The sequence below is a fragment of the Enoplosus armatus genome, chromosome 1 (genome assembly GCF_043641665.1).
Source record: "Enoplosus armatus isolate fEnoArm2 chromosome 1, fEnoArm2.hap1, whole genome shotgun sequence".
NCBI lineage: Eukaryota > Metazoa > Chordata > Actinopteri > Centrarchiformes > Enoplosidae > Enoplosus > Enoplosus armatus.
Window position 1 is genome coordinate 9,617,581 of NC_092180.1, and position 25,006 is coordinate 9,642,586.

General features: G+C 41.2%; 1 protein-coding gene across 1 annotated transcript in view; it reads left to right on the forward strand.

Moving 5' to 3' along the window:
* Nucleotides 1–5,453: 5,453 nt before the first annotated feature.
* Nucleotides 5,454–25,006, forward strand: part of LOC139285327 (protocadherin-9) — a 181,935-nt gene continuing 162,382 nt past the window's right edge. Inside the window, exon 1 of the mRNA XM_070905881.1 lies at nucleotides 5,454–8,489. Coding sequence (XP_070761982.1) covers nucleotides 5,454–8,489 — 3,036 coding nt within the window. The remainder of the gene's footprint in view (nucleotides 8,490–25,006) is intronic.

Genomic DNA, 25,006 nt, shown 5'->3' on the forward strand with positions numbered 1-25,006 from the left:
GGTTGTCTGTGAGGCTGCCATATGGTGAATCAAAAAATTACCTTGAGCAAGCATTTATATTTTAATGCATAAGCCCACAGCTATACAGTTTTGTCCCTGAACATATCAAACTACCTTGTTACTACCTTGTTAAGTGATATAGTAGTCAGTTCCTCAAGCGAATCCAAAGTTTTGATTTCACTGAAATCCCTTTCAAAGAAAATGAAAAACATTTCCTATCCACATTTTCACTCCCATGTATCTAAACTTTTAAGTTGGAGATGCCTGATTAGAAGCTCTGATTAGTATTCAGGGTCCAAAGCATGTGTGATGCCAATTATCCACTGGGTCATTACCACTCTTGAGAGAAGCCGCGCTGGCAAAAGGGTTTAAAGGGAAAAGGTCTAAATTTTCATCAGCAGTTGCAGTGGCTCTTTTGTGGTATTGACAAGGAACAAATGAAACCAACGCACTCAGTGGGATGAAGAAAGAGTGAGCTAAACCACAGAAAGAGAAAATGGTTACTTTCTATTTATACACTGCCAAAACTGTATAGGTAGGTGTTGCTCTGTTAGCATTTTATACATGTGACTCAAAATACAGGTAAAGTAAACAGCTGTTTCCTTAGGAGCACTTTGGTCATGAGCTGAACACCTCAAAAGATTTTACTATTGTCCAGTTTTTTTGTCCAATTTTAAATGCCAACATTTGCTTAGTTTGCAGGTGCTACCTGATCACAAGCAGCAGGATTCAGTTCATGTGATAATAGCCCCACTGATGTTTTTCTTTTCTTTGTGAGTCAGCTGATTACAGGAACTGAGGTGGGATGTAAAGGGTAAAAATAAGTATTCATTACAATTTGTGTCTTTGAAGAGGACATTCAGCATGTTATTTAATATTTTTTAGATATTACAAAGGATTTGGATAATTAGACTTCCTTTGGCTGAATTACTTTGGATTATTTCGAACATGCATGCACCGTGGAAAGAGACAGCACTGAGATTAAAACAGCTGTCCCACTCTAAAATTGCCTCTGCTTTATGAGTGTTTCTCACACAGAGAAGTTTTTCTCACCTGTACCAGTGTCGGGCCATCACAAAGAATATTCCTGCTTATGTTAAAGCATAACTAGTGCATCGTGAGACACAAACTTTTTATTCATGTCATTTCTGTAGCCCGTTCTGCTCCTGACCAAAACATGTCATTTTAAAGAACTCCATTACAGCTGTAAACAAATTCTCAGTGAGAATATCCTCACAGTGAGAACAATTTTCTCACTGGGAATGTTGTTATTAAAACTTTATGTTCCAGACACAACAATGTTCTCTCTGTGATGCTCTTGAAAGGTTACATAATGCTACCCCAAGTCCAAGCATGGGCAGATCACTTCTTTATGTAGAGGTAGAAACTCTCAAATTAAAATGTTAGGCGTTGATAACTGTTTTATGAAGGGAATACTGACACTTAGACAAACTACATCTTGAGGCTCTTCCACTCTGGCTTCAGCTTTCAGCCATGTTTGCCGTGTCTTGGCTGAGTATCAACACTAAAGTTGTGACACCAACTGTTTAAATCTTCCAATACCATCTTCTCAGACCTTGTTTAAGTTGGAAAATACATAAATTACCTGTTTGACCTTGTACTTTAATGGACACGAAAGATAAACATATTTGTTCCCTGTATTATTCATGAAGCCGATTCAACAGCATGAACAAGTCAATAAGTCAGTGTGAGAATCAAACCAAGGTGAATGGAGTGATTGACTACGCAAGGTATATTGGGAATCATAAGGCCTTAGGTTTGGACCCTTCCCTTAGGCTCTCTCTTCGATGTGAGATTGTACGAGGTACGCCACAAGACCAAGAGCATATATTAGCATACTACATTATTCATCACTTGTCAGTTACTTGACTGGCAGAAACATTAGCTGCAGCCAGTTCAAAACAGACTAAATAAGGAGATAACAAACCTGAGAGACAGGGTCAATTTGGAATTAGGAGCTGGGCAGTTGCTGCATTTGCTGATTTTAGCCCCTTCTGGTGTCTGAGTCAAGGTCATGTCACACATAATCACAGTAGAAACCAATTATAATAACAAAATGAATAAAGACTGCAGTGTTTGTAAAGTTCAACTTATCTTTAAGGTGCCATAAATAAGATTTTCCTGACCCATGACACAAAACGTCCATAATACATCTGTGGAGGTTTGATAGAGTCGGTGATCAATACCAGTGTCTTAACACTTACTGGCGATTTCTGGCTTTCAAAGTGTACTTTCTGTCCCAATCACTGCACAATCGTCCCTGTGCTAACACACACAAACACCTTAGAGACCTGGCAATGTTGGAAATTCCTATTAAATCGAAACATAATTCTTGCTTTGCAGAACCCCCCCCCCCCACACACACACACACACACACACTCCCAGTGAGCAAGTAAAAGCAAGCGATGAGTTCTTAATGACTCCAGCTGGCCAGCAGAGCAAGAAAGTGTTTCACCACAGTAGACAGTTATGTTGTCACTTTTTCCTCCATATCAGGGTGTCAGACTTTGAACTGAAGTGACAGATCAGTCGTTTAGCTGCTCTCTCCCAGCAAAGGACACCGACGTCTGGATCCAGAGGCAGAAAGGTCAGGCCACCAGGTTGGTTGTGCTAATGGACTGCTGACCAGGCAATAAGCCAGCCTCTCAGGAGACATTTGCAGCCTAGTTCTCACCTCAACAGTGTTGAGCCCATGTCCTTTGCATCACTCTCATCGCCATTTGCCAACACAGGGGCTTATTCTCACTTTTGCTGTCTCGTCATTCGCACTTTGCTTCTTACCGAGTCACTCATCGTGTCATTTAAGCTGCGCTCACTTCTCGCGGTTGTGGAGAAGAGCGTGAACCGAAGTCTTGGTTCAGAAAGGTGTAGTTGGTTGTTTTCTCAAGCTGTAAGGCTCACAGCACAGCTCAGGCATTTGTGTAAGAGCACCTCAAGATGGCAGTGTTCACCATGGCAGGCCACTCAAGCTTTGAGCTCAACAGCTTGCCTTTCTCAGAGGCAGCACAGGCAGAGAGCCGTGGATGAAATTGAGGGTTATCTACTGCATTGAAATTAAGTAATTATTGGATGGCAGTAGGTATTAAATGATGGCTGGATCTGTATGGCTGACTCTGACTTCCATTTTATTAAATCTGCTGTTTTCTAGTTACCTCGTGTCACTTCTGGCGCGTCATTTTGAGGTTACTCGGCTCAGTTACGCAGTTCAGCCTCCTCGTGTTGCTTTGAAACTTGTCAAGTGAGATCATCTGCGGTTATGGGCAATTCCAAAGTCACATCACAGCCTCCTCAGATCATCACAGCTCTAGCACTAGGCAGCAAACTTAAAAAGAGATGCAATTCACCCATTACGCAAAGAGCTCGCACCACATGCTGCTGTATAGCTTTGATGACAGGGATGGCTGTCAAGGTTATTTCCTACGGACAAATGCTGATGACTGGCTGCAGGGTGCCAAGGGTGGCGGACAGAGCGTGAATATGCATCCCGTGCAAACATGCTTAGACAACGGCTTCTCTGTCTGGAGTGCAATTATTAGTGACTCTCACACAAGGCTGGTATTGTACATGCCTCTGTTCATTCTTGGCAAGTCATATCCATCGGAAAGCGTTGCAGTGCATCTTTTTTAATGTGCTTCAGTCTTGTGGCTTTTTATTTCCACCCCAATTAGTGTAGCCTACCTGACAACAGCCTAACAGGTTGGCTTATGCGTTTGATGCGTCCCTTTAGAGCCAATGACTGCTATCTGCCTTTTATATAATCATCCACAGTGTAAAAGCTAGAGGACAGACACTATTATTTTCCTACATTATCATCAGCAGCACTAGCAGCTTTATCATCATCACCGTCGTCATCATCATCATCCCCCTCCAGCCTCGGGGTTTTGGTTAAGCGTCTCTGCAGCCTGCAGCATCTTCACGGAGCATCTCACCGCGGACAACCCTCCGGTCTGCATTAAGTGACGTGACTTCGGGCCAATCCTGTTGCTGCTCGGGATGTCGACGCCGCTGAAAGAGAGGGGCGGTGTCCAATGACGAGGGTCGGCCGGGTGGGGGGCGTCGGTGTGGTGTACTTCACCACCCCTCCTATGGGTTTACACAGAGTTAGTGCAAGATATTCTGCTCTGGGAGTGAGAGTGCAAGGATAAACTGCACATACACGCTGCGCATCGGTGTCACACTGAACAGCCTTTATATTGAGGCTGGCTTTTCCAAGTGGGATCGACTCTGAGATTTCTCTTCTTTTTTGTTTTTTGCATAAATGCTTTCATGATCTTTTTTTTTTTTTTTTTAACCTTGTGTCCGCATCGGCTGATGACTGGAGCTCCGTGAACTTGAAACATGACGGGACACGAGTGTCTCCTCTTGCGTTCACCTCGTCTGCGCCTTCACCTTAACAGGTAGCCTGGAGGAGAAAAGAAGAAGAAAAAACAAAATAACGCCGGTTTTCTCGGGACGTGTACGGGAGTAGATCATTGATTTTGGGACCGGTTCTAATGGAAGACACCGCAAACCACTGACCACCTGGCTGTGTCTGCTGGAGAGCGCCACTGATCACCGCAATCACCGCAGGTCGCACAATTAGATCCTGTCCATTCCTGAAGTTAAATGGGGGAAACGGAACTGCGACATATGCAGCCTCTAATTTACCACAGTTTGTGCGACCAGCTGCTTTTACCTAAAACCTGTTCTTGAGTCTGATTACTCCTGCGGGGCGATTGTTTTTTCTCTCCCTCTTCGTTCCTGGACCCAAAGCCTAGATCTGACTGAGAAGGATATCTTTACCCGAATAAGCTCGCAGGCACTGTGGATGAGAAGACTATGAGCTGACACACTCCGGGGTTTTCTCCTGCGCTCTAACGGATTTGGGTATGTACGAATGGGTCTCAGTTGCCCACTAAGAATTCAAAATCTGACCGAGCTTATTTTGTAGGCTTCATTCATGCGTATTCATTCGTTTAGGAGCCCACACACAGCTCTTTAATGTTGGCAATTTAAGTGTAAAAATGAATACGAGTGTGTAATGTGTTGTGAAGTTTTGTGTCCATGGGGGGTCTGAGGCGCTGAGAAATCTTAGTGACCATAAAATAAGGAGGATTTAGAAAAGGAGCAACAGACATGAATGGCTGCCTAAATGGTTGCTGCAGTGTTTTTTTTTTTTATGAATTGTTGATTAAGGCCTATGGGCAGATTTAATAGTGAATTATTTAAAAATGAAAGTGGACAGAACAGCTGACTGTGAGGAGGGGGGTTGTTTAATTAATTTAATTACTGTGCGCAGTAAAGTTATTTCACTGAAGAGAAACTCTGTCATGTATTCATAGGTTTGTCCGTGGAAGATTCCTGCCATCACATGCAAGGACTCACTGCCTGTAACAACGTTGCACAGAAAGAAACCTTTGAGTTGTGAAGGCTGGAAACACATTTACGCTGTCATGGATCTAAAAGACTATTACCTGTTGGGCGCCCTGCTTGCCTGCATATGGCTAGATCCTTCAATAGCCCAAGAGCTAATCTACCCCATCAGAGAGGAGTTGCAAGAAAATGTCCTCATTGGAAACATACCAAAGGACCTAAACATTTCCCATACAAATGCTGCCACTGGAGCAAGTGCTAATCTAGTGTACCGGCTCGTCTCCAAAGCAGGAGATAACCCGCTGGTCCGCGTTCTGAGCAGCACTGGCGAGATATTCACAACATCAAACCGAATCGACAGGGAGAAGTTGTGCCCCGGTCCCTCGTTTGAGGACAGCGAGTGCTCCTTTGAAATTGAAGTGGTCATCCTGCCTAATGATTATTTCAGGCTGATTAAGATCAAAATAATTGTCAAAGATACAAATGATAATGCCCCCATGTTCCCGTCCCCTGTGATCAACATCTCCATCCCAGAGAACACGCTCATTAACAGCCGCTTTGCTATTCCTTCTGCCACTGACCCAGACACTGGCCCCAACAGTGTCCACAAATACGAGCTGATCAACGGGCAGAGTGCCTTCGGCTTAGACATAGTAGAAACGCCTGAGGGGGAGAAGTGGCCCCAGCTCATCGTGCAGCAGAATCTGGACAGAGAGCAGAAGGATACATATGTGATGAAGATCAAAGTGGAGGACGGTGGCAGTCCACAGAAATCCAGCACTGCCATTCTCCAAGTTACAGTTACGGATGTCAATGATAACAGGCCAGTGTTTAAAGAGGGTCAGATAGAGGTGCATATACCAGAGAACTCCCCTATTGGCACATCTGTTGTGCAGCTTCAGGCCACAGATGCAGACATAGGGGGCAATGCAGAGATACGTTATGTCTTTGGGACTCAGGTGTCTCCTGCTACTAAAAGACTCTTTGCATTAAATACAACATCTGGCCTGATTACAGTGCAGAGGCCTCTGGACAGAGAGGAGACTGCTATTCATAAGCTCTCTGTTTTAGCTAGTGATGGCAGCTCCAGTCCTGCCAGAGCTACTGTCAACATAAATGTGACTGATGTTAATGACAATCCACCTAATATTGACCTGAGATACATAATAAGTCCCATTAATGGCACTGTTTTTCTCTCGGAGAAGGACCCCATCAATACCAAGATAGCTCTCATCACGGTGTCAGACAAAGACACTGACATCAACGGCAAGGTCATTTGTTTCATAGAGAAGGACGTGCCCTTCCATCTCAAAGCCGTGTATGACAACCAGTATCTGTTAGAGACATCTGCGCTGCTTGACTATGAAGGGACCAAGGAATACAACTTTAAAATTGTAGCTTCTGACTCTGGAAAGCCGAGCTTGAATCAGACTGCCTTGGTAAGAGTGAGGCTGGAGGATGAGAATGACAACCCGCCTATTTTCACCCAGCCAGTTATTGAGCTGGCTGTTATGGAAAACAACAAGCGCGACCTGTTCCTCACTACTCTTAGCGCCACAGATGAAGACAGTGGGAAAAACGCAGAGATAGTTTATCAACTGGGACCGAATGCATCATTCTTCGATCTCGACCGCAAAACCGGGGTCCTGACTGCATCCAGGGTTTTTGACCGGGAGGATCAGGATAGGTTTCTCTTCACTGTAACGGCAAGAGATAATGGGACACCCCCTCTGCAAACGCAGGCAGCCGTTATTGTAACTGTGCTGGATGAAAATGATAACAACCCAAAGTTCACACATAACCACTTTCAGTTCTTTGTGTCTGAGAATCTTCCTAAATACAGCACCGTGGGGGTGATAACTGTGACAGATTCAGATGCTGGAGAAAACGCTGCTGTTTCTCTTTCCATACTGAACGACAATGAGAACTTTATACTGGACCCTTACTCTGGGGTGATCAAATCCAACGTGTCATTTGATAGGGAGCAACAGAGCTCCTACACTTTTGATGTCAGGGCTGTGGACAGTGGCAGGCCTCCTTGCTCCTCAGCTGCCAAGGTGACCATCAATGTCATTGATGTGAACGACAACACCCCCATCGTCATCTACCCCCCCTCCAACACTTCTTTCAAGCTCGTCCCTCTCTCCTCTATCCCAGGATCTGTGGTAGCAGAAGTGTTTGCCGTGGATGGTGATACAGGCATGAATGCAGAACTGAAATACACCATAGTGAGTGGGAACAACAAAGGTCTGTTCAGAATTGACCCTGTCACAGGGAATATTACTCTGGAGGAAAAACCAGCAGTGACTGACATAGGCTTACACAGATTAGTGGTCAATATCAGTGACCTGGGATATCCCAAATCTCTCCATACTCTGGTGCTGGTATTTCTGTATGTCAACGACACTGTCGGCAACTCAACACTCATCTATGATCTCATCCGACGCACCATGGAGACCCCAATTGACCGAAACATTGGTGAAAGCAGTGAAACTTATCAAAGTGGTGACTATTTAACCATAATGATAGCCTTTGTAACCGGCGCCTTAGTGGTGATTATTGTCATCTTTGTCACTGTGTTGCTGCGCTGCCGCCACGCTTCCAGGTTCAAAGCTGCCCAGAGGAAAAAACAGGGGACCGAGTGGATGTCACCCAACACAGAGAACAAGCAGAATAAGAAGAAAAAGCGCAAGAAAAGGAAGTCACCAAAAAGCTCCTTGCTCAACTTTGTCACCATCGAGGGGAACAAACCTGACGACCCTGCCCACGAGCCAATCAACGGAAGCATCAGCCTGCCCACCGAGCTGGAGGAGCAAGGGATTGGACGCTTTGATTGGAATGCCACACCTACCACAACCTTCAAACCTAGCAGCCCCGACCTGGCCCGGCACTACAAGTCCGCCTCGCCGCAATCGGCCTTCCACCTCAAGGCCGACACGCCGGTCTCGGTTAAGAAGCATCACGTGATTCAGGAGCTCCCATTGGATAACACATTTGTTGGGGGCTGTGACACCCTTTCCAAGAGGTCCTCCACGAGCTCCGACCACTTCAGTGCCTCAGAGTGCAGCTCCCAAGGAGGGTTCAAGACGAAGGGGCCCATGCACACCAGACAGCAGGTAAAAGAGCACTTTTACTGGTCTATAAGTACTGCCTATAACTGCCCAGTTCCACAGTGCTAAAGTGCCAGTCTAGATTACAGACTCACTCTAAGTTACTGTGAAGAAACAGAAAAGAGTACAGGAGACATACTGATTCAGCAAGTTCCACTGTTTCTCCAACTTAAAAATGAAAAAGAAAAAGAGAGAAAGTAACTTGAACAACTGCTAATTAATGGAGTTGATTATGGACTCAACAATCACATGCATCATTTTGGGGGAATAACTATAGACAATGTTTTGTCATTAATATATATTCATATTTAACAAAATGCAAGTGGGTGAGTGATTGCCTTGCCTTATTTTGTCTATTCAGCACCCAGGTTAGATCACTGGTAAAATGTACCAACATAACATTAATTGTGACTCAATGTTCTCTGTGAAAGAAACATTTTTTTCTTGCCTATCTACTCAGATTACTGTTTTCATCGTAGATAAATGCTGCACACATTCTCCAAAAAAAAGAATAGCTGACTTTTCACCTCTCTCCTCATAAAACTCTTGAGTGTATTCATGTTTTTTTTGTTTGTTTCTTTGTTTTGGTGTGTATTGTAATATCATAAAAGACCTTTTCAACACCTGCAGCAATAACAACAGTCAATAATTAGTCTGCTGCGGTGGTATTGTGAATGTCACTGTAGGCTTTGCCACATCATCTAAGCTTGAATTAAATGCCTCCTCTCAAAGCACACCATCGAACTGAGTGAAGCTTGTCTGGAACTTGATACACATCCAATTCAAAAAGGATTAGCCAATAATGAGCCTCAAATTTCAACGTAATCCATGCTGCTTTTTTATCAAAGCCTTATTAATTTTTCTGCTAATAAAGCAGCACTACACAACACACAGTTCTAATCTAATGGAACACACGTGGACAAATAGCAGAGGAGAGTGCAGAGGGAGAGTGCTGTCAGTTGGTCAGGCTTGACGGGTGGTGGTACTGAACCTTTAGGTGGCAGTGTTGCGCTGCATGGCACAGCCTGGCATGACGCCAACCTGCAGTGGACTCATAAATGCAAGGGAGGAAAAGAAAGGAGCGAAACCTATGTTGGTGTTCTTAGTGAAATACTCTCGCCTAATGATGTGGAGGCTGCACAGGGAAGATTGATAATGGCAGTTAGAGATGCGAGTGATAAGATCTATCCGGAAGAGAGAGTGGAATTACAGGGGTGACACTGTGCGACTCCTATCGATGCATACCTCCGGGTCACTGCATCTGGGGTTGCATTTAATGTGTTTCTGTGTGAGAGGTAGCAGTCAAAAGAGGCATTCAGTTTGGCGTCATTTGCCAGGCGCCCTTGGTGCGTGTGTGGTTGGTGGTGTGTGTGTGTGTGTGTGAGAGAGAGAGAGATGAGACAAGGCGATGAAATGGGTGATGGTGGTGGTGGTGGTGGTGGTGGGGGGGATTCAACCCTAGAGGAGGACACATGAGATATGACACTATACTGTAAGCACAACTTCATTGATTTGCTCAATCATCCCTCAATTCCACACAAGATTTATTGGAATCAATAATTCTGACAAATGATTCACAGACGCCCACAAACAGAGCGTTCCATATAGTGCCATCGATAATATAAATAGTGTATATAATAATGTCGCATATACTTTTCCTGTTCCTCTGAAATGTTCTGTACAATTTAATCAATATTTTTCTATGTACTTGTGTATAGCATAAATGTAATCCTTTATAGAAGCTGAAGGTTGAAACTGACCTCAACTTGTGCCTCTAACTCTGCTTTCTTTTCACTCCTTCGTGACACGAACCAGTTCAGTTCAGTCTTGCCAATCTAAGCATTTTCATTCTATTCTGTATTTTATAACTGGAACATGGAACATGTCCGATAAGCATCGCATCTCATAATCATGTCATAAAACTCACAAATCCATAATCAAATCTGTATTTATTTAGTAATTGATTCAATAATAGTATTTGGATGTAGACAGAACCCACTGCCATAAAAACGACCAGGGGAAATTATCTTTCCCTTCAGCAATACCTATGAATTACTCAAATGAATATGCACTAATATATTTGACTGCACACAAGGGTACACTTTCTTATCTCCATTTCCTTATTATTAGAAGAAACAGTGATTTTCTACCTTTCCTCTATTAGCTAATATCTTTCTTTGGAAATTTCTAATGAAGACTCTTAAGGCATATCTGGTTGTTTCGCAATCATAATTATTCCAAAACATCTCACTGATAAGGATCCCACTTCAGATTTGAGGTTAAATGGCAGTTATTGATTGTGGTATAATGATTAGACTGGACTGACATGTCTTACTGGATAAAGCAGGGTATGTTATCAATTACATCCATATTTTGATTGTTTTGCACAATGCAACCATTTGTATTGACATGTGACAAGACACCTCCATTTCCCGAGCGTTGATAAGTAGAAGCTCATCCCATATGTCCCTTTCCTATTTGAGTATTAAATAAAAAACAGAGAGGAGATTAGCTGTAATTTAAAAAAAAAAGGAAAAAAAAGAAGTAAAAGCCAAAAAATACCAATTACCTCTGAGTGAATCTTTAAACAGACAGTATATCCAAAAGGTAATATCATCGGATTATCATATCACAGTAGGATCGCTTTGGATCAGAGATAACAACTGCATTATTAAATGATTTCTTATACATACATAGATAATAAAAATAAGTCAATATCATTTCAAGTTATTACTAGTTATTTATCTTCTCCTTTAAGTTCAGAACGGCGCTGGATTGTTACACCATATAAAGCATCACAAAGGTGTATGATAGAATGATGAAGTTTAGCATTGTTTCCTTTTGAGTACCAAACCGCCATCGATCACCCATTGTTACCTGAAGTTGTCATCAAATAAGCAATTAAATGAAGGAGGACATTCAAGAGAAAGAAATGTGTAATAGCTTTTAAAATTGACCTTCTCTCCAAGAACTGAAAAGCCATTTTGTTCCCGTTTGCAAGAGTCACTTCTATGCAACAGCAGCACTAATCAATAAATAAGGAAACGGAAAGGAAATTGATAAACAAGTAGGCAGAGTAAGAAGTGGAGAACAACAGCAAAGCGTGACGGTTTCAGTGTTGTCTTCCTCTCAGAGAATATAGAGCATAGGGAATAGAAATAGCAGACATCTACAACAGTGTCATCACAGACAAATGCAGAGTGAAATCAGCTTTATAGAGACCCCAAACTTTGCTGATAGCAATAGCAGCAATCCTTGCCTTTCCTTTCTTTTCCCCCCACTTATTATTTACCCTCCAGGGACCTACATTAGTGTAAACAACACTGAGGAAAAAAGCATGAAAATACTGTCCTAGTTTCACAAGACAACACAAGCATCTAAGAAACCAAGTATAATCATAGCCGTTTCACCATCCGTCGTACTTTCTTCCTTTCAGTAGTCTTGTGGGGAGACATAGATGCGGTTCACGAACATAACATGAGCCCAGTGGCTACGCATTAACCATGTACTGCACGCCAGATCCCGAGGCTCATGTTATGGACACATTAACATGGTTTTACTGTGGGTGCAGGGTTTGAAAGTAGTCACCACGATAGTGTATGAAACATCATGCTGAATCGATTTCAATCCAGTCTTTAAGTTCTCATTCTTCTAAAATGATGGGTCTTATATAGGGCTTTTAGTCGTGCAGCCATGTGGCCTGGACACCCCATGTGCTAAAAGGCTTAATTGCTGTGGGTTATCAGTGTTTTTTTTTTTTCTTGAAATGGCAGAAAAGATGCAAGCACTGAAAGGAAGTGTGCACCTCCAGTTCAGTCATCCCACACTGCTCTGATGTGCTCTTCTGCAGCACAAATCATGCCTTAGCTCTGGGGACACAGTATAACAGTTCCTTTTTCTGTAGCTTCACTAACGGCACATATAGAGCAACTGACAACATATGCATATTCGGTTGACTTAATCGAAATAATTCTGGTTTAAATTTTGTTACATATTTCTGTGTGCATCCGACTCGCATATCGTTTTCCTAATTGTTGTGACCACTACACAAAAAACGGACTTGTATTACAGCATCGGTCACAAAAAATGAGCAGTCCATTAAATATTACAGTAAATGTAGTATTCAGTTTAACGTGGAGGATGAGAGGAAACGCTGTGAGGAAGAACAGGGAATCTTTTGCAGAGTATTCCTGGTGTTGTCCTGTCAGTACATTTAATGAATGGACATTCTATGCAAACAGGAGTTTGTACAGACCATTGTAATTATGGAGCCTTGGGGGAGTCGTCCTTCTTGTGCAGGTTCATTTGCTACATTAATAAGGGGATTAGTAGTACGTACGGGGGCTGATGGCAGCAGGAGAAGTTTGAGAAGATTAATGAACTATGACAATGTTGCACCTGAGGGGAAAAGTCTGTTGCAATGTCTTCTGGGTTGTGCTGACACAGAGTTTGGCGGTATGAAAGAGGAAGATGGAGAGAGGCCAGTGATTGTTGCCGACTGTGATCATACATCCTTCTCCTCAGCTGTCCTGTCACTTCTTCGGGATACTGTGTCTGTGATCTCTTATACTGTACATGTCCATGATACGTTTGACTGAAGATGTTCCAGTGGATTTCAAATTTTCTTGAAAGTAAGGCCACCGACTTGTAAAATCTCATCGTTTCTGTGCATGACTGGATGGACAACTATAAAGACTTTATTTAACCAAATCTTTGAGCTAAGTATCTGTCATCTACAACTGGGTATGTTGCCAAAATCAGTTTGGTGATCATGCAAACTACCGGTAGATACAAGAAGAATAACCTGTACTGCGTTCTCTTATTGAGTAAAATGTAGCGGAACCTCAAAACAAATGCAGCTATCAGGAGATCGTAAGCCAATAAGTCGGTGAGTGAAGTTCCTATCAAAGCTTTAAATCATCAGTGGAGGATTTGCAGTGCTCTTTACTGCAGAGAACGTTGTGTTTCTTTAAAAAACTTGTCATGTCCTCTAAGTCTAGGTGGGTAAAAGGAAATGAAATGGATTGCAGGCTATACTAAGGTAGTGGGTGTGAGTACTACCAGAGTAGATTATTGCCCCAAGGGGGATGCAGTTTTGTCTGCACAAAACAACAAAATAAATCAAAGCTCCCTGTTGGTACACTGGCTGAACTGTGGAGTTCATTTATATGTTTTTATTTTCCGCTGTTGAGAAAAATGAAGTGCGACTGATTTTTAATATATTTATATATTTATTTATTTATAGCCTTTTGTTTTGCTTTTTTTCTTTGTTGTCTGTAACTGCCAGGGACAGGATTGCCAAAAACACAGATGATGGCAAATTACCAGGAATTAAATTTGATTTTTTGTGAACATTTTGTTAATTTTCATGTCTGTTTTAACCATTTTCGTACATGTGTTGAGACACATTTTCACATCATTACACTGTTTTATTCTGTGAGACATATACAATACAGTTTTGATAATGACAAATATTGTCATATATCAAAAGGTCTTACATGTGTGTGCATATGTGGTTTTGTTTCCTCTCGGTTTGTTGTTTTTGTCCATCACTTTTGGCTGGCAACCCATTCATCTCAAATTCATCATCCATTTCGGCAATTTCTCAAAGCAAATTGATTGATGATCAATCTTCAGGGGGTTTGCTTTGTGAAGTTAATGTTTCGCATGCACACAAAACAAAGTCATTGTGGCTTTTGTGGGACTGTCATTACTTAATTCATCTCCATGTTTTCACTAATCCACAAAACACATTTCCCATTTTTCTAAGGCAATCAATCAAGTTGACATACTAGCTTCATATTTTTTCAAACACTGCATGATGAGAAAAAGACAAACCGCAGCTTAAAACACTTACGGAATCAACACCTCAACTGAATTTTCTCTCAAATTTACCTTAAATATAAGAGTAGAGGGTGGAAGAAAATGTTTCTTGACTACTTGCTTGTCTACAAAAAAAATGATAATAAAAAGATGAAGTTATGATGCTACTTCATTGTTTGAATGCCCCCCACCCCCACCCTAACAGCCCATCTCTCCTTTCCACTCCTCACTTGGCCCCTCCACCCACTCCTTATCTTCCCTATCTCCAGCCCACACCTTCCACCCATGTTTTATCGGGGTCAATGCCGTTACATGCAATGTTAAATCACCAAGGGTGTGCTCACCTTTGTGTTCTGATCACTTGTGACAGATGAGGGGGCTTTGTGTTCAGCACGTAGCCCCACTTCCTGTTACCATCCTCTTACCAGAGAGAGATGGGGGTGTGTAAAAGATGGGCAAAGTGGCGCTATATGTCCTGACATGACGAACCCAGGGGGAGACGAGTCCTTGTCGTTGGGTTGTTGTGTCAAGTGACACACAGGCCGCTGCTCTGTCACTAGCGTGTGCCAGTGTCTAGACTAATAGTTGTGATAATGGCATTGCCAGCCAAAAACCCCCCTCAAGCAAAGAGCCACACTTGACTTGAAATGTGACTGCCATTGACTGCAACTGGGCCCCATAGCTCACAAAGACTCTGTAACCCTCATCGATGTAAATCTTTGTTGTATATATGAGATGTTTCATGTAAATTGAGCTCCTGGTAATCTTGCCTAATGTGCTGTGGTAAACAATAATGGACTTGTTTTATTTTTCTTTTGTTTTATTTATTTGCCCTGCTTTCCTCTTCTCCTTTCTTTTTTTCATTGCTGGGTATACATTAATTACATTTGAAATAAACTCTGCCAGTTATTCAGTACACTGCAACTCCTATTCTGTTTTAAAAGCTTTATTTGAACAGTGCTATTCTACCTTTATAATTTCATAATAAATGTTTCAAAGAGATCATTTCTTTCTTGTTTTTAATTCGTCCATTTGTTCTCCTTTTGTGATGTTGTGATAAGACATAATGTATAAACTGGGACATGTTTCAGTCAAGCTACCATGTGTGAACCAGTTCTAATCAGCATTTGCCCGTAAACAAGTGCTTCGGCTGATTACAATGCCAAGTTGTGTATTTTAAGAAGCCAACAGATTTTCCAGCACGACTGAATCCAATATTTGAAATGAGGCACACGAAGTCACAGACACACAGCCAAAGTGATAATTCACTTATAGTGAAAATGAAATTTTAATTCAAAGTTGATTTAAAGAGGTACTTTCCCTCTTAAAGAGTCTTTATGAATCTGTTTTCTGTTTGAAGGCATACTGAATGTTGAGTTTTGCCATTCTGACCTAAATACATGAATATCAATGGGATCAAGTTAGCAGCCGCTCTCAAACATTGTATCCTCAGGTTACTGGTGAGCATATAGCAATAAAGGAGAGGTTCAGATTTTCTGTCTGTCTTAAAAACGAAACTGACATGCTGATATGCACTTTTACACTAAGGATTCCTGCTGTTGGTTGTGAAGAGATCACTTCATAGCACAACTTCAATGGGGACCGAAATACAAAGTCCTTGTTTCATGCAAAAATGCATGCTGAGGTTCAGCGGAAGCTAAGGCTGCAGAAGTCCAAGTTAGACATTCATGTTGGTATCTTGGTAAGTTATCCTTTTAGTGCTGAAGTCCCTTTTTGTCCTTCATCTGTTACATGGAAGTTGTACCAAGAAGTCATGTCTTTACTACGAGTATGGACAGGAGGAATCATTACAATAACCAGAAACTCTTTCAATGTACACATGAGCATGTCATTATTTTAAGACAGTTTGAAAAAAAAACCGTGAACCTATAACAATTTGTTTTCACAATTTCACAAAATATTTCTACTGCGCTAGTTTGGAGCTACTTCTAAAATATACAGCGTGAATATGTTTATACTCATCCGAGGCGGCTGTGAGAGAAATGAAGATAATTGCTTTCGAACTTAACTTAAAAGAACTTTCATGGGTTTGTCTGAGTCTGAGTAAGAAAAATTATCAACAAAACTCTCGCCTAAAGAGTCCTGAAGTTCTCCTTTTGTTGCACATATTTGTTGCATCTTCACTCTTCCACACTTAATCCAATTAAGTTTTTATTCTGATTGGTGGAGCATCAGAAGCAGGTGTACCCGAACAGCGCTTAGTTACATCAGGTGTGCAAGAACACACGTAGAGCTGAGCAGCAAATTAAAAGCAAAATCTGTGTCATAAAATTTGAATCTCAGTCTTGTGTCTACAGTAATATCAACGGTAGAATTAGCTACTGGAATTCCCTAACCTGCACCATCATCATCTTCATCATCATTACCACCAGCACCATCGTAACAAACAGTAATACACACTTTTTTTTTCTTGCAAGAGCTTTTTATACTGACACTTTCATTTGTTAATCTCCAGCTACCTTCCAGTTTAAGAAGTATAGATGTGTCACCTCTTAACTGGTTTTTGCAGAAAGAGAGAGGGGGAGAGTGTGGATTTCAAAGTGCCACGCCAACACATCTATGGAAAGTAGGCCTAACTCAGCTTAATCTGTCCACTCCGTTTTAAAGCCAGAAGCAGAGCTTACTCTTCATTTGAGTGAGTATGAGGAGAAAAAAAAGAGGATAAATAAATAAATATAGGCTTTAAAGTTTGACCTCATCTGTACGGTCACTTTGAAAAAGCTGTGTGCACTTACTGACTGGAATTTGAAACCTGACTTTTGACCTAAAGTATAATCATATTGCCTGTCCTTTCCAAAAAAAAAGGGGGAAAGATGGCAATGCGAGTATTGCATCTCTGAACATTTTATCAGAATATATCGTCTGTGTCTCCCAGTCTTATGTGACCAGATTTCCAAATTTTGTGGAACCCATGTGGGATGGTAAGACTTGGATCTTTGAAAATGGTATGCTATCATTGAATATGGTGGATTTTTTTATGTTTACTTTTTTCTTTTCTTGCAGAGACTATATTTGCAGGCAGACAACGTTAGCGATGGTCTTAGATGTGACCTCAATATGCAGAGTCTGGTTACTGAAAGAATATGTCCTTTTTTCTGTGCTAAGCATTTCTTCAATTAACATGCCAGTGGCAAAATGTAACTTATAAGTTTTGCCAATGATGAAGCAATTAGCAGATAGTACACAAGACAAACACAGAAGATTTGAACTGAGCCACTCCAGCGAACAGATGCATTAGATTCTGTGTAGATGTTACACAGAAAGCCTGTGTGTGCACAGTAATATGCATGCACAAGCTTTTCAGCAAGCCTTCTGTTCACATTGTTCTGTTATACAACTTTGTCATCATGAAATTGAGTGCACATGACAGAGCGTAACATCCACTCCAACAATTATCCACACAGGGATGATGTCACATGCCTTCTTAACCTTGTTTGGACAGAAACTAGACTAATGTCCTTGGTCTTCCACCAGCAATGTAATCAAAGCAGCCCTTGTTTCATTATGCATAGCCATTACACATTTGTATGTATAGTAAACCAATAAAGATGATTGATGAACCATAGGTGGTCAATCATATGATTAACTTGCAGTGGTTGAGGAAGTAGTGAGAATAAAGTATTAACTCGAGTAAAAGTAGAAATACAACAAGGTAAAAATACTCCATTACAAGTAAAAGGCCAGCATTCAACATGTTACTTAAATAAAAGCACAGTATTATCTACTAAAGAAAGTGACCCCTGAGATGAGATGTTATGATTATTATTATTATTACGGATACATTAACGTGTATGAACATTTTACTGTTGTGGGTGGTGGAGGTGAACTATTTTATATACTGTTGGGTGGTTTAATCTCCAGCAATGTATCATATTTTATAAGTTAATGATGTGTTTTGTTTGTAAAATCTTAATTTCTAGAGGTAACTAGGTGTCAAATAAATGGAAAAAGTAAAATATTTTGCCTCTGAAATATAGTGAAGTATAAAGTAGCATAAAATGGAAGTACCTCCAAATTGTACTCAGTTGAGTACATGTACATGTATTCTTATTACTTGGAAGTCTACATAGGTTACTGGAAATTTGGGGGACAATATGTAGGCCATAACTATGCATTTGCTCTAGAATAAAATGTGTAACTGCACACATTTATAAATATTATTGAACTCTGCTGAGACACCGTAGAGACCTCTAATGTGCTGAAAAGATTAAGGCTCCAAATAAAAAAGTCCCTCTGAGAGGTTCCTCTTCTCTTTGCCACACTGCAGCATCACACCCTTTGCAGTCATATAGGTGTGAGTATGTAGGGGAGGGATAACATTTTTATTAATATGAGCATATATGTTTATGAAGTGGTGTATGCAGCTTTTCTGTGCGTGCTAAGGACTGAGAACAAGTTGAGTTTGGCAGCAGCATTATAATCATCCTTTATGATTTTAAGACATTGTTATCAAAGATATAATGTCCTTATTATGTAAAGGGAAATCAGTAAAAACATACTGTATCAGTGTCAAAACAGACTATTGCTATAAGAGAGAGAAAAATCATGATAAAGCACACATCAAGCCTTTGCTTCGAGAATATGGAAATAGAGCAGCAGTGGTAAGTGATTTGAGGTCAGGCGAGTTTTGATGAACTGTTCAGTGATAAATGCAGGAATAACCAGAACAACAGCAGATAAGGCTTCTCTAATGTGATATTTCTTTAAAGGATGAATTGCTGACTTTAGTTTTCAGCAAACACGTTGACTTCACTGAATATGCTTACATATGCTACATCCTAGCATTCCATCAATTGACAGATGCTTTTTGAACATAGAGCGTTGGCTGGGAGCTTCACTAAATTAGTCATCTGCCCGATGCCATTGCACTGAATTAAAATCAGGATCAGTCAGACAAGAGGGCCCAAGAGTTTGAGCCTTGTAATTTTTTTTTCTTTTTTTCTTTCTGCTGCTGATGCACACGCTGTCATATTCCCCTCTAGTGACAGTGTGGTTTAGTCCCACTGACATTTTCCTCTCGTGTAATCTTTCCTCAACCAGTATCTAGTCACTCATATTTTCCCTTTTGGGGGGAAAAATGAAGAAAGGTGAGTGCATTTCTCAGACTGAATCCCCAAATGTATTTGACTCTAGACAATGAGAAAAACTATTTTCATTTTCACCCTTAACAGCCCAGAATCCTTCAGGACAGCAGTGAGTTATGCAGCGATGTAGCTGGGAGGGGAAAGCCCGTCCACTGTAATGTATGTATAAGATCTTTATTGAAGCAGGGTGCAGTGGTCACACCACTGGGAGCCCGAGGCAAATGTTATTTTTCTGTTATTTCCCTTTTGTTTCCAAAGACAGACTGACATATGCATACAACCGTATGTACAAAAAGAAAGAGAAAGTGGCCTAAAGGTTAAAGAAGTGATCCTTTGACCGGAAGGTTGCCGGGTCCATCCTTGGACAGGCAGGATAAATTAGACTGGGGAAGAGAAACCACCACTGGGGTGCCCTTAAGCAAGGCACTTAACCCCCACTTGCTCCAGTGGGGTCGCTCAGTGGATAACACTGTTGTTCTACTGGGCAGCTTCCAGGTGTAGATGTGTGAACCTGTGTTAGAGTGTGCAGGATATTCCTGGAAACCAGCATTTGTACTCAGCGAATCTACCCTGGATGAATAAAAACAACTCATACCAAGAGAAAGAGACCTACGTGGATCTTCATGCTTCTCTTCTGTATGATCTTTTGACAGAGGATTGAAATTGAACTGCTACTGAGCCTTTTAAGCAGATAAATATGATATTTAGATACAGTCCTCTTGGGACTTGATAGTTGGTTCCACATGGATTCTTACAGGAAGCACATTAGACTAAGAATAAAAGAATAAATATGATTTTATGGGGATTTTGGAGGATTTACATTTAAGCACATAGTAATGAACAACATGGAAAGAAAAGAGACATTTTGATACACAATATTGTTGTTGTCTTTATGAGCATGAACAGCTTGCCTCCAAAAATATAATCTCGTAAACTAAGGTTTGTGACCCCCATATGATGCCATACGGTGGCACTTTCCATATTTGCTCCATTGGCAATAAACTGGAGACTGTGACTGTGCGCCTTTCAACTTCAAAACATTTAATGTTAACAAAGTATCTCCAGTAGGTATCGCTTGTTGCAGATGAGAGCTTTAGCTGTGTTGGTATTTACACTGGTAAAGGTTTGATCCTTCTGTTTCAACTGTGGCAGATCATAGAATTAAGTAAAATTATTTCCCATGGTGAACTGGATGAAGAACATTGATTAATTGGTGTTAAGACTAATTATATATTTCCTTAAATCTGCACCACATCATTAATAGATTCCCTTCATCGTGACAACAAAGAGCAACAACGCAGCGGGGATAGCATGTGATTTGCTCTGGCGGAGAGTACAATGAGAGATATGACTGACTTAGTAGAAATATAATGCTCTTTGGGGAGCTAATTAGATAAGTTGCGATGTATGGCAACTGGAAGGTTGTGTGTCAACCCACTCCAGTTCAATGTATGGACTGCAGATTTGTATTGATTGTGTGCTTTGTCTTGTGCCTCAGGCATCAGCACGCTACAGTGTAAGCTGTGTGCCTTGCCTTTGTCTGGTGAGTTGAGCAGATAAGGGTTGTGATAAATCTGCCCGAGAATAAGCTGTCATAGAGGTGCCGCACATGGGAATATTTAACGCAAACATAAAATATGGCTTGTCTGTTGTTTTATCGTCGAGGGTATAAGAAATGGCAGGGTTTTAAAATACTCTCAGCCCTTATTTTTGCACTTTTCTATCTCCGCAGCCCTCGCCTGCACAGAAGCTTACAGTCCTGCCCATCTTTGTTAGGGCCACGGAGCGGACAAAAAAGGAAAGAAGAGATGCTTTGCACAGAATGGTGAACCAGCACCTTATCGCCACTCAGTAATATGCAGAGGTGTAAAACATTTGGCTAGCTTATTTAGATGAAATGATTTAGTCCTGGTTGTGCAGAGTTAGCGAGGGCTGAATCAAGTAGTGTGTTGGGGATGAGGAGAGAGGAGGTGAAAATTGGTTTCCCCTATCTTACGGCGCACATAGAGACCCAGCCTCGTTTCCTCTCTCTCCACAGACTCCCCTCTGACGATAAGGTGCCCTGATAATGGATATATGCACCCAGATTTATTTTCTATTTCCTGCCACAACTGCTTTTCCAGGAAACTTTTTTTTTTAATGTATGCAGCTTTATGGCTGCTTTCAGTTGTGACATTCAGGATGCAGAGCTCCAGTACCAGAGCAAGGAGGGGAACATTTGCGGTGCAAAGAATAGAGGAGGATGCCCTTTTGAGGACTGCAACTTTTACTGTAACATATAAAAGAAGGCTTTAATGCAAGCTCAGATGCGAAGGAAGGGAAACTATATCCACTCTGCTGATTTGTCTGACTCGGTTGTCTGCCCACAGAGTTTTTATCCCACTTAGCATCATTGCAGGAAACTAATATACAACACAGAATTACAATTCATTACAGGAGTTTCTCTGTTGCTGGATTGGACTTTGTCATAAGATTTACTAAGTTGTACTATTCTACTACTTGTTGTAGAATGAAAATTTGTCATCAATTAAAACATCAAAACTTGAAATTAAAGCCCATGTTTGCCAAAGCACGGCGACAGTACAGTGAGTGACTCATAGACACGACTGGATGTTACACCACAGCCCCTCGGTTGCCCCTATTTCGCCCTTCCCCTCTAATCTTTAATAAGCTTTGGCTCCGTCTGTCATGTGACATGTGACCCCGCTACATGCTTGGTAGGGTGATTCAGTGTCCCAGAAACCAGTCCAGCCTCAGTCCGGGTGAACAATAAGGTTCCTTTACCGCCACAGACTCTGGACTGTAGTTGCCCCAGGCCGTACATGACATGGAATCCCCCCTGAATGGTGCATGTGTGTGATGATGATGGGACTTTATTCCCTCAACACTTATTCAACACTGCTCTAAGCTGTTCACCCATAGAGATCAGTGGCTGCCTTGTTCTGGTCCATATCTTCACAGTAGGAAGTGTGTGCATGTGTGTGTGTGTGTGTGTGAGACTGTGTGTGTGTCCACTTATTAATAGCCCAGCCTCTGGGATAATATTCATAACCAGAGCAGGACAGAGGGGATTTAAAGCAACACACTGGGCAGATTGGACTGATTAATATCTTAGAGGAGCATGTTCTTTGATCTTGTGTTTACTTTGTGATTAGGAACACACAGTTTGGAGCCCTGTCTGTCCTATGGAAAGGACGAGGATGGAGGATATGAAAGGAAGGGCATTATTGATTAGTAATGGTCATGTGGTTTGTAAAGCATCAAGGATTCTGTCATGATGCTAGCTATATTTCATTGGGATAACACCCTTGTGATGTCTGCACTGCAAAAAATATATTTCTCCAGAATAATAAGTATTATTGAGTCCTAAAATGTCATTTTTAGTAAAAGAAGCCACATCACCTACCAACAGTTTCAGATTTTACACATGTATAAATCAACTTCAACAATCAACATTCTCTTGCTGTGTCTTGTTTCATGATAGGGACACATAAATCTATCCTTGAATCAAAAGGGAACTGTAACGGAAATTAACTGGCAAAACTGTTTTCTTGTTTTATGAAATATCATGAAGGCATATAGAGTATTGGCGGCTCAGCGTGAGACCAAATGCAGTGCAAGAGAGGGTCAGTTTGTCACTTGTCATTGTTTGCATGAGCACACACACACATTGTATTATTAATGTGTCTTTTTTACAGTCCTGAGGTGGCCACCTCCTATTATCAAACAGGCTATTGTATATATGTGTCAGTTGTCTGTTAGTTGCATTTCTAAAGCCCATGAGACCTTAAATTGACCTGATTTCTAAACTCAAGACCAGCCGTAAAGTTGACGCTAACCCAGACAGTGAATATCTATAGACTGCCATTCATACTATTGTGTACTATAGTGTCTGAACCTCAGTATGACCTTATACTGACACATTCTGATCACTTCATTGTATGCTGGCTTTTAACACACAACTGTCCCAATAAAGTATCATCAAAATACCGGCATTGATCACATGATGTAGGCACATGGATAAGTCACAGGTAAAATGTTGCTGTTCATGTGTAAAATTATGATTGCCAAATATGAAATATTACAATTACATGCGCTTTATAGCCATGCTAGGTTGACATTTTTGGTTTTTAGTTTAATATCTCAACAGCTCTTGGATGTATTGCCATGACATTTGTGACAATTATCCATGGTGCCCAGAGGATGAATCCCAATAATTTTTTTCCTCTAGCGCCACCAGCAGGTCAACGTTTTTAATTATCAGGGGAAATATTTCAACATCTACTGGACGGATGGGCAGCAATATTAATTTGTCCAATAATTAATGACCAAATACCTGCAAAAGTGCCAACAGCCTCAGCTGTACTTTTGTTTTTAGCTGTTTTTAGTGCTAATTACCAAATGTTAGCATGCTAACACTCTAAACTACGATGGTTAACAAGGTGAGCACATTATACCTGTTAAACAGCAGCATTGTCATGAGTATATATGGTGCTGATGTTAGCATTTAGCTCAAAGCAGTGGAGGCTCACACAGCTGCTGGCACGGCTGTAGACTCTTGGTCTTGTTTGTAAAAGAACGGTAGTTTTATCCTAAAAAATCATCCAATTTGACTGATTAGTTCCTTTCAATTTAATCTTTTGTGTCCTCACAATTCTACAGTATATATTGTATAGTGCAATTTGCTAAATAAAATGATCAGATCAGAATATATAACAGCCATTTTATGTTCTTAGTAATGAAACGTTGGTTTGTTTTCTCAATAATGGATATTTGAATCCTTTAGAAAATATATAAAGCATCATTTGATGTCAGAGCTTTCTATTCTGCACCTGGGTGCCTGCATCAGAGCTTCACAAGAAGGAATCCTTTCTTCATCTTGTGTGTGCATGTGTGTGATGTGTGTGTGTGGAGGGGGTGTGGAGAGGTCACTGTCCTAATTGAATAATTGACTGGGAAAACACAGTGACATAAGAAAAAAAAACTGGAAGGCACTGACTTGGAAAACCAGTTAAATTGTCAATGAACCCTAAAGCTTAAAAAAATGGCAACAAGTATTTGCTTATTAGACGAAGGCTTCCTCCATCATCCCTCATTGTGCGGATGATAACGACGCACAGGTTTGTATTTAGTTTTTCAATTCCTTAGGCTTTACCAAATGCCATCTCTAATTTTCGATGAGGATCTGGCCTTGAAGGCCCTGGTAATATCAAGCACAAACAATCAATCCCGGCCAATCTCTTGAGGCCTTAATGGACTTGGAAAGAATATTAAGAGGTTTTGTCTGCAGAGAAGCTTTCTGCCACAGCAGTCGTCCCTCAGCTAATTTGTGTTTGTGTGCCAAGGGAGGCCACACACTGGGACTGCTGTAACAGGCTCTCAGTCCTACTTTCTGAGGAGCTGCTGCCAGGCCAACGAGCACACACACACATGCAAATATGTGCTCCCACATAGACACAGAAAGACTGAACAGGCTTCATTCTGCATTAAATAAAACCGTTTTCAGTCAATTGCATAAATCATATGCAAGATATTTTTGACTGACACCACTGTTGACATCTTTTGTATTTTCATATTAACGTGGGGCCTCTGTGT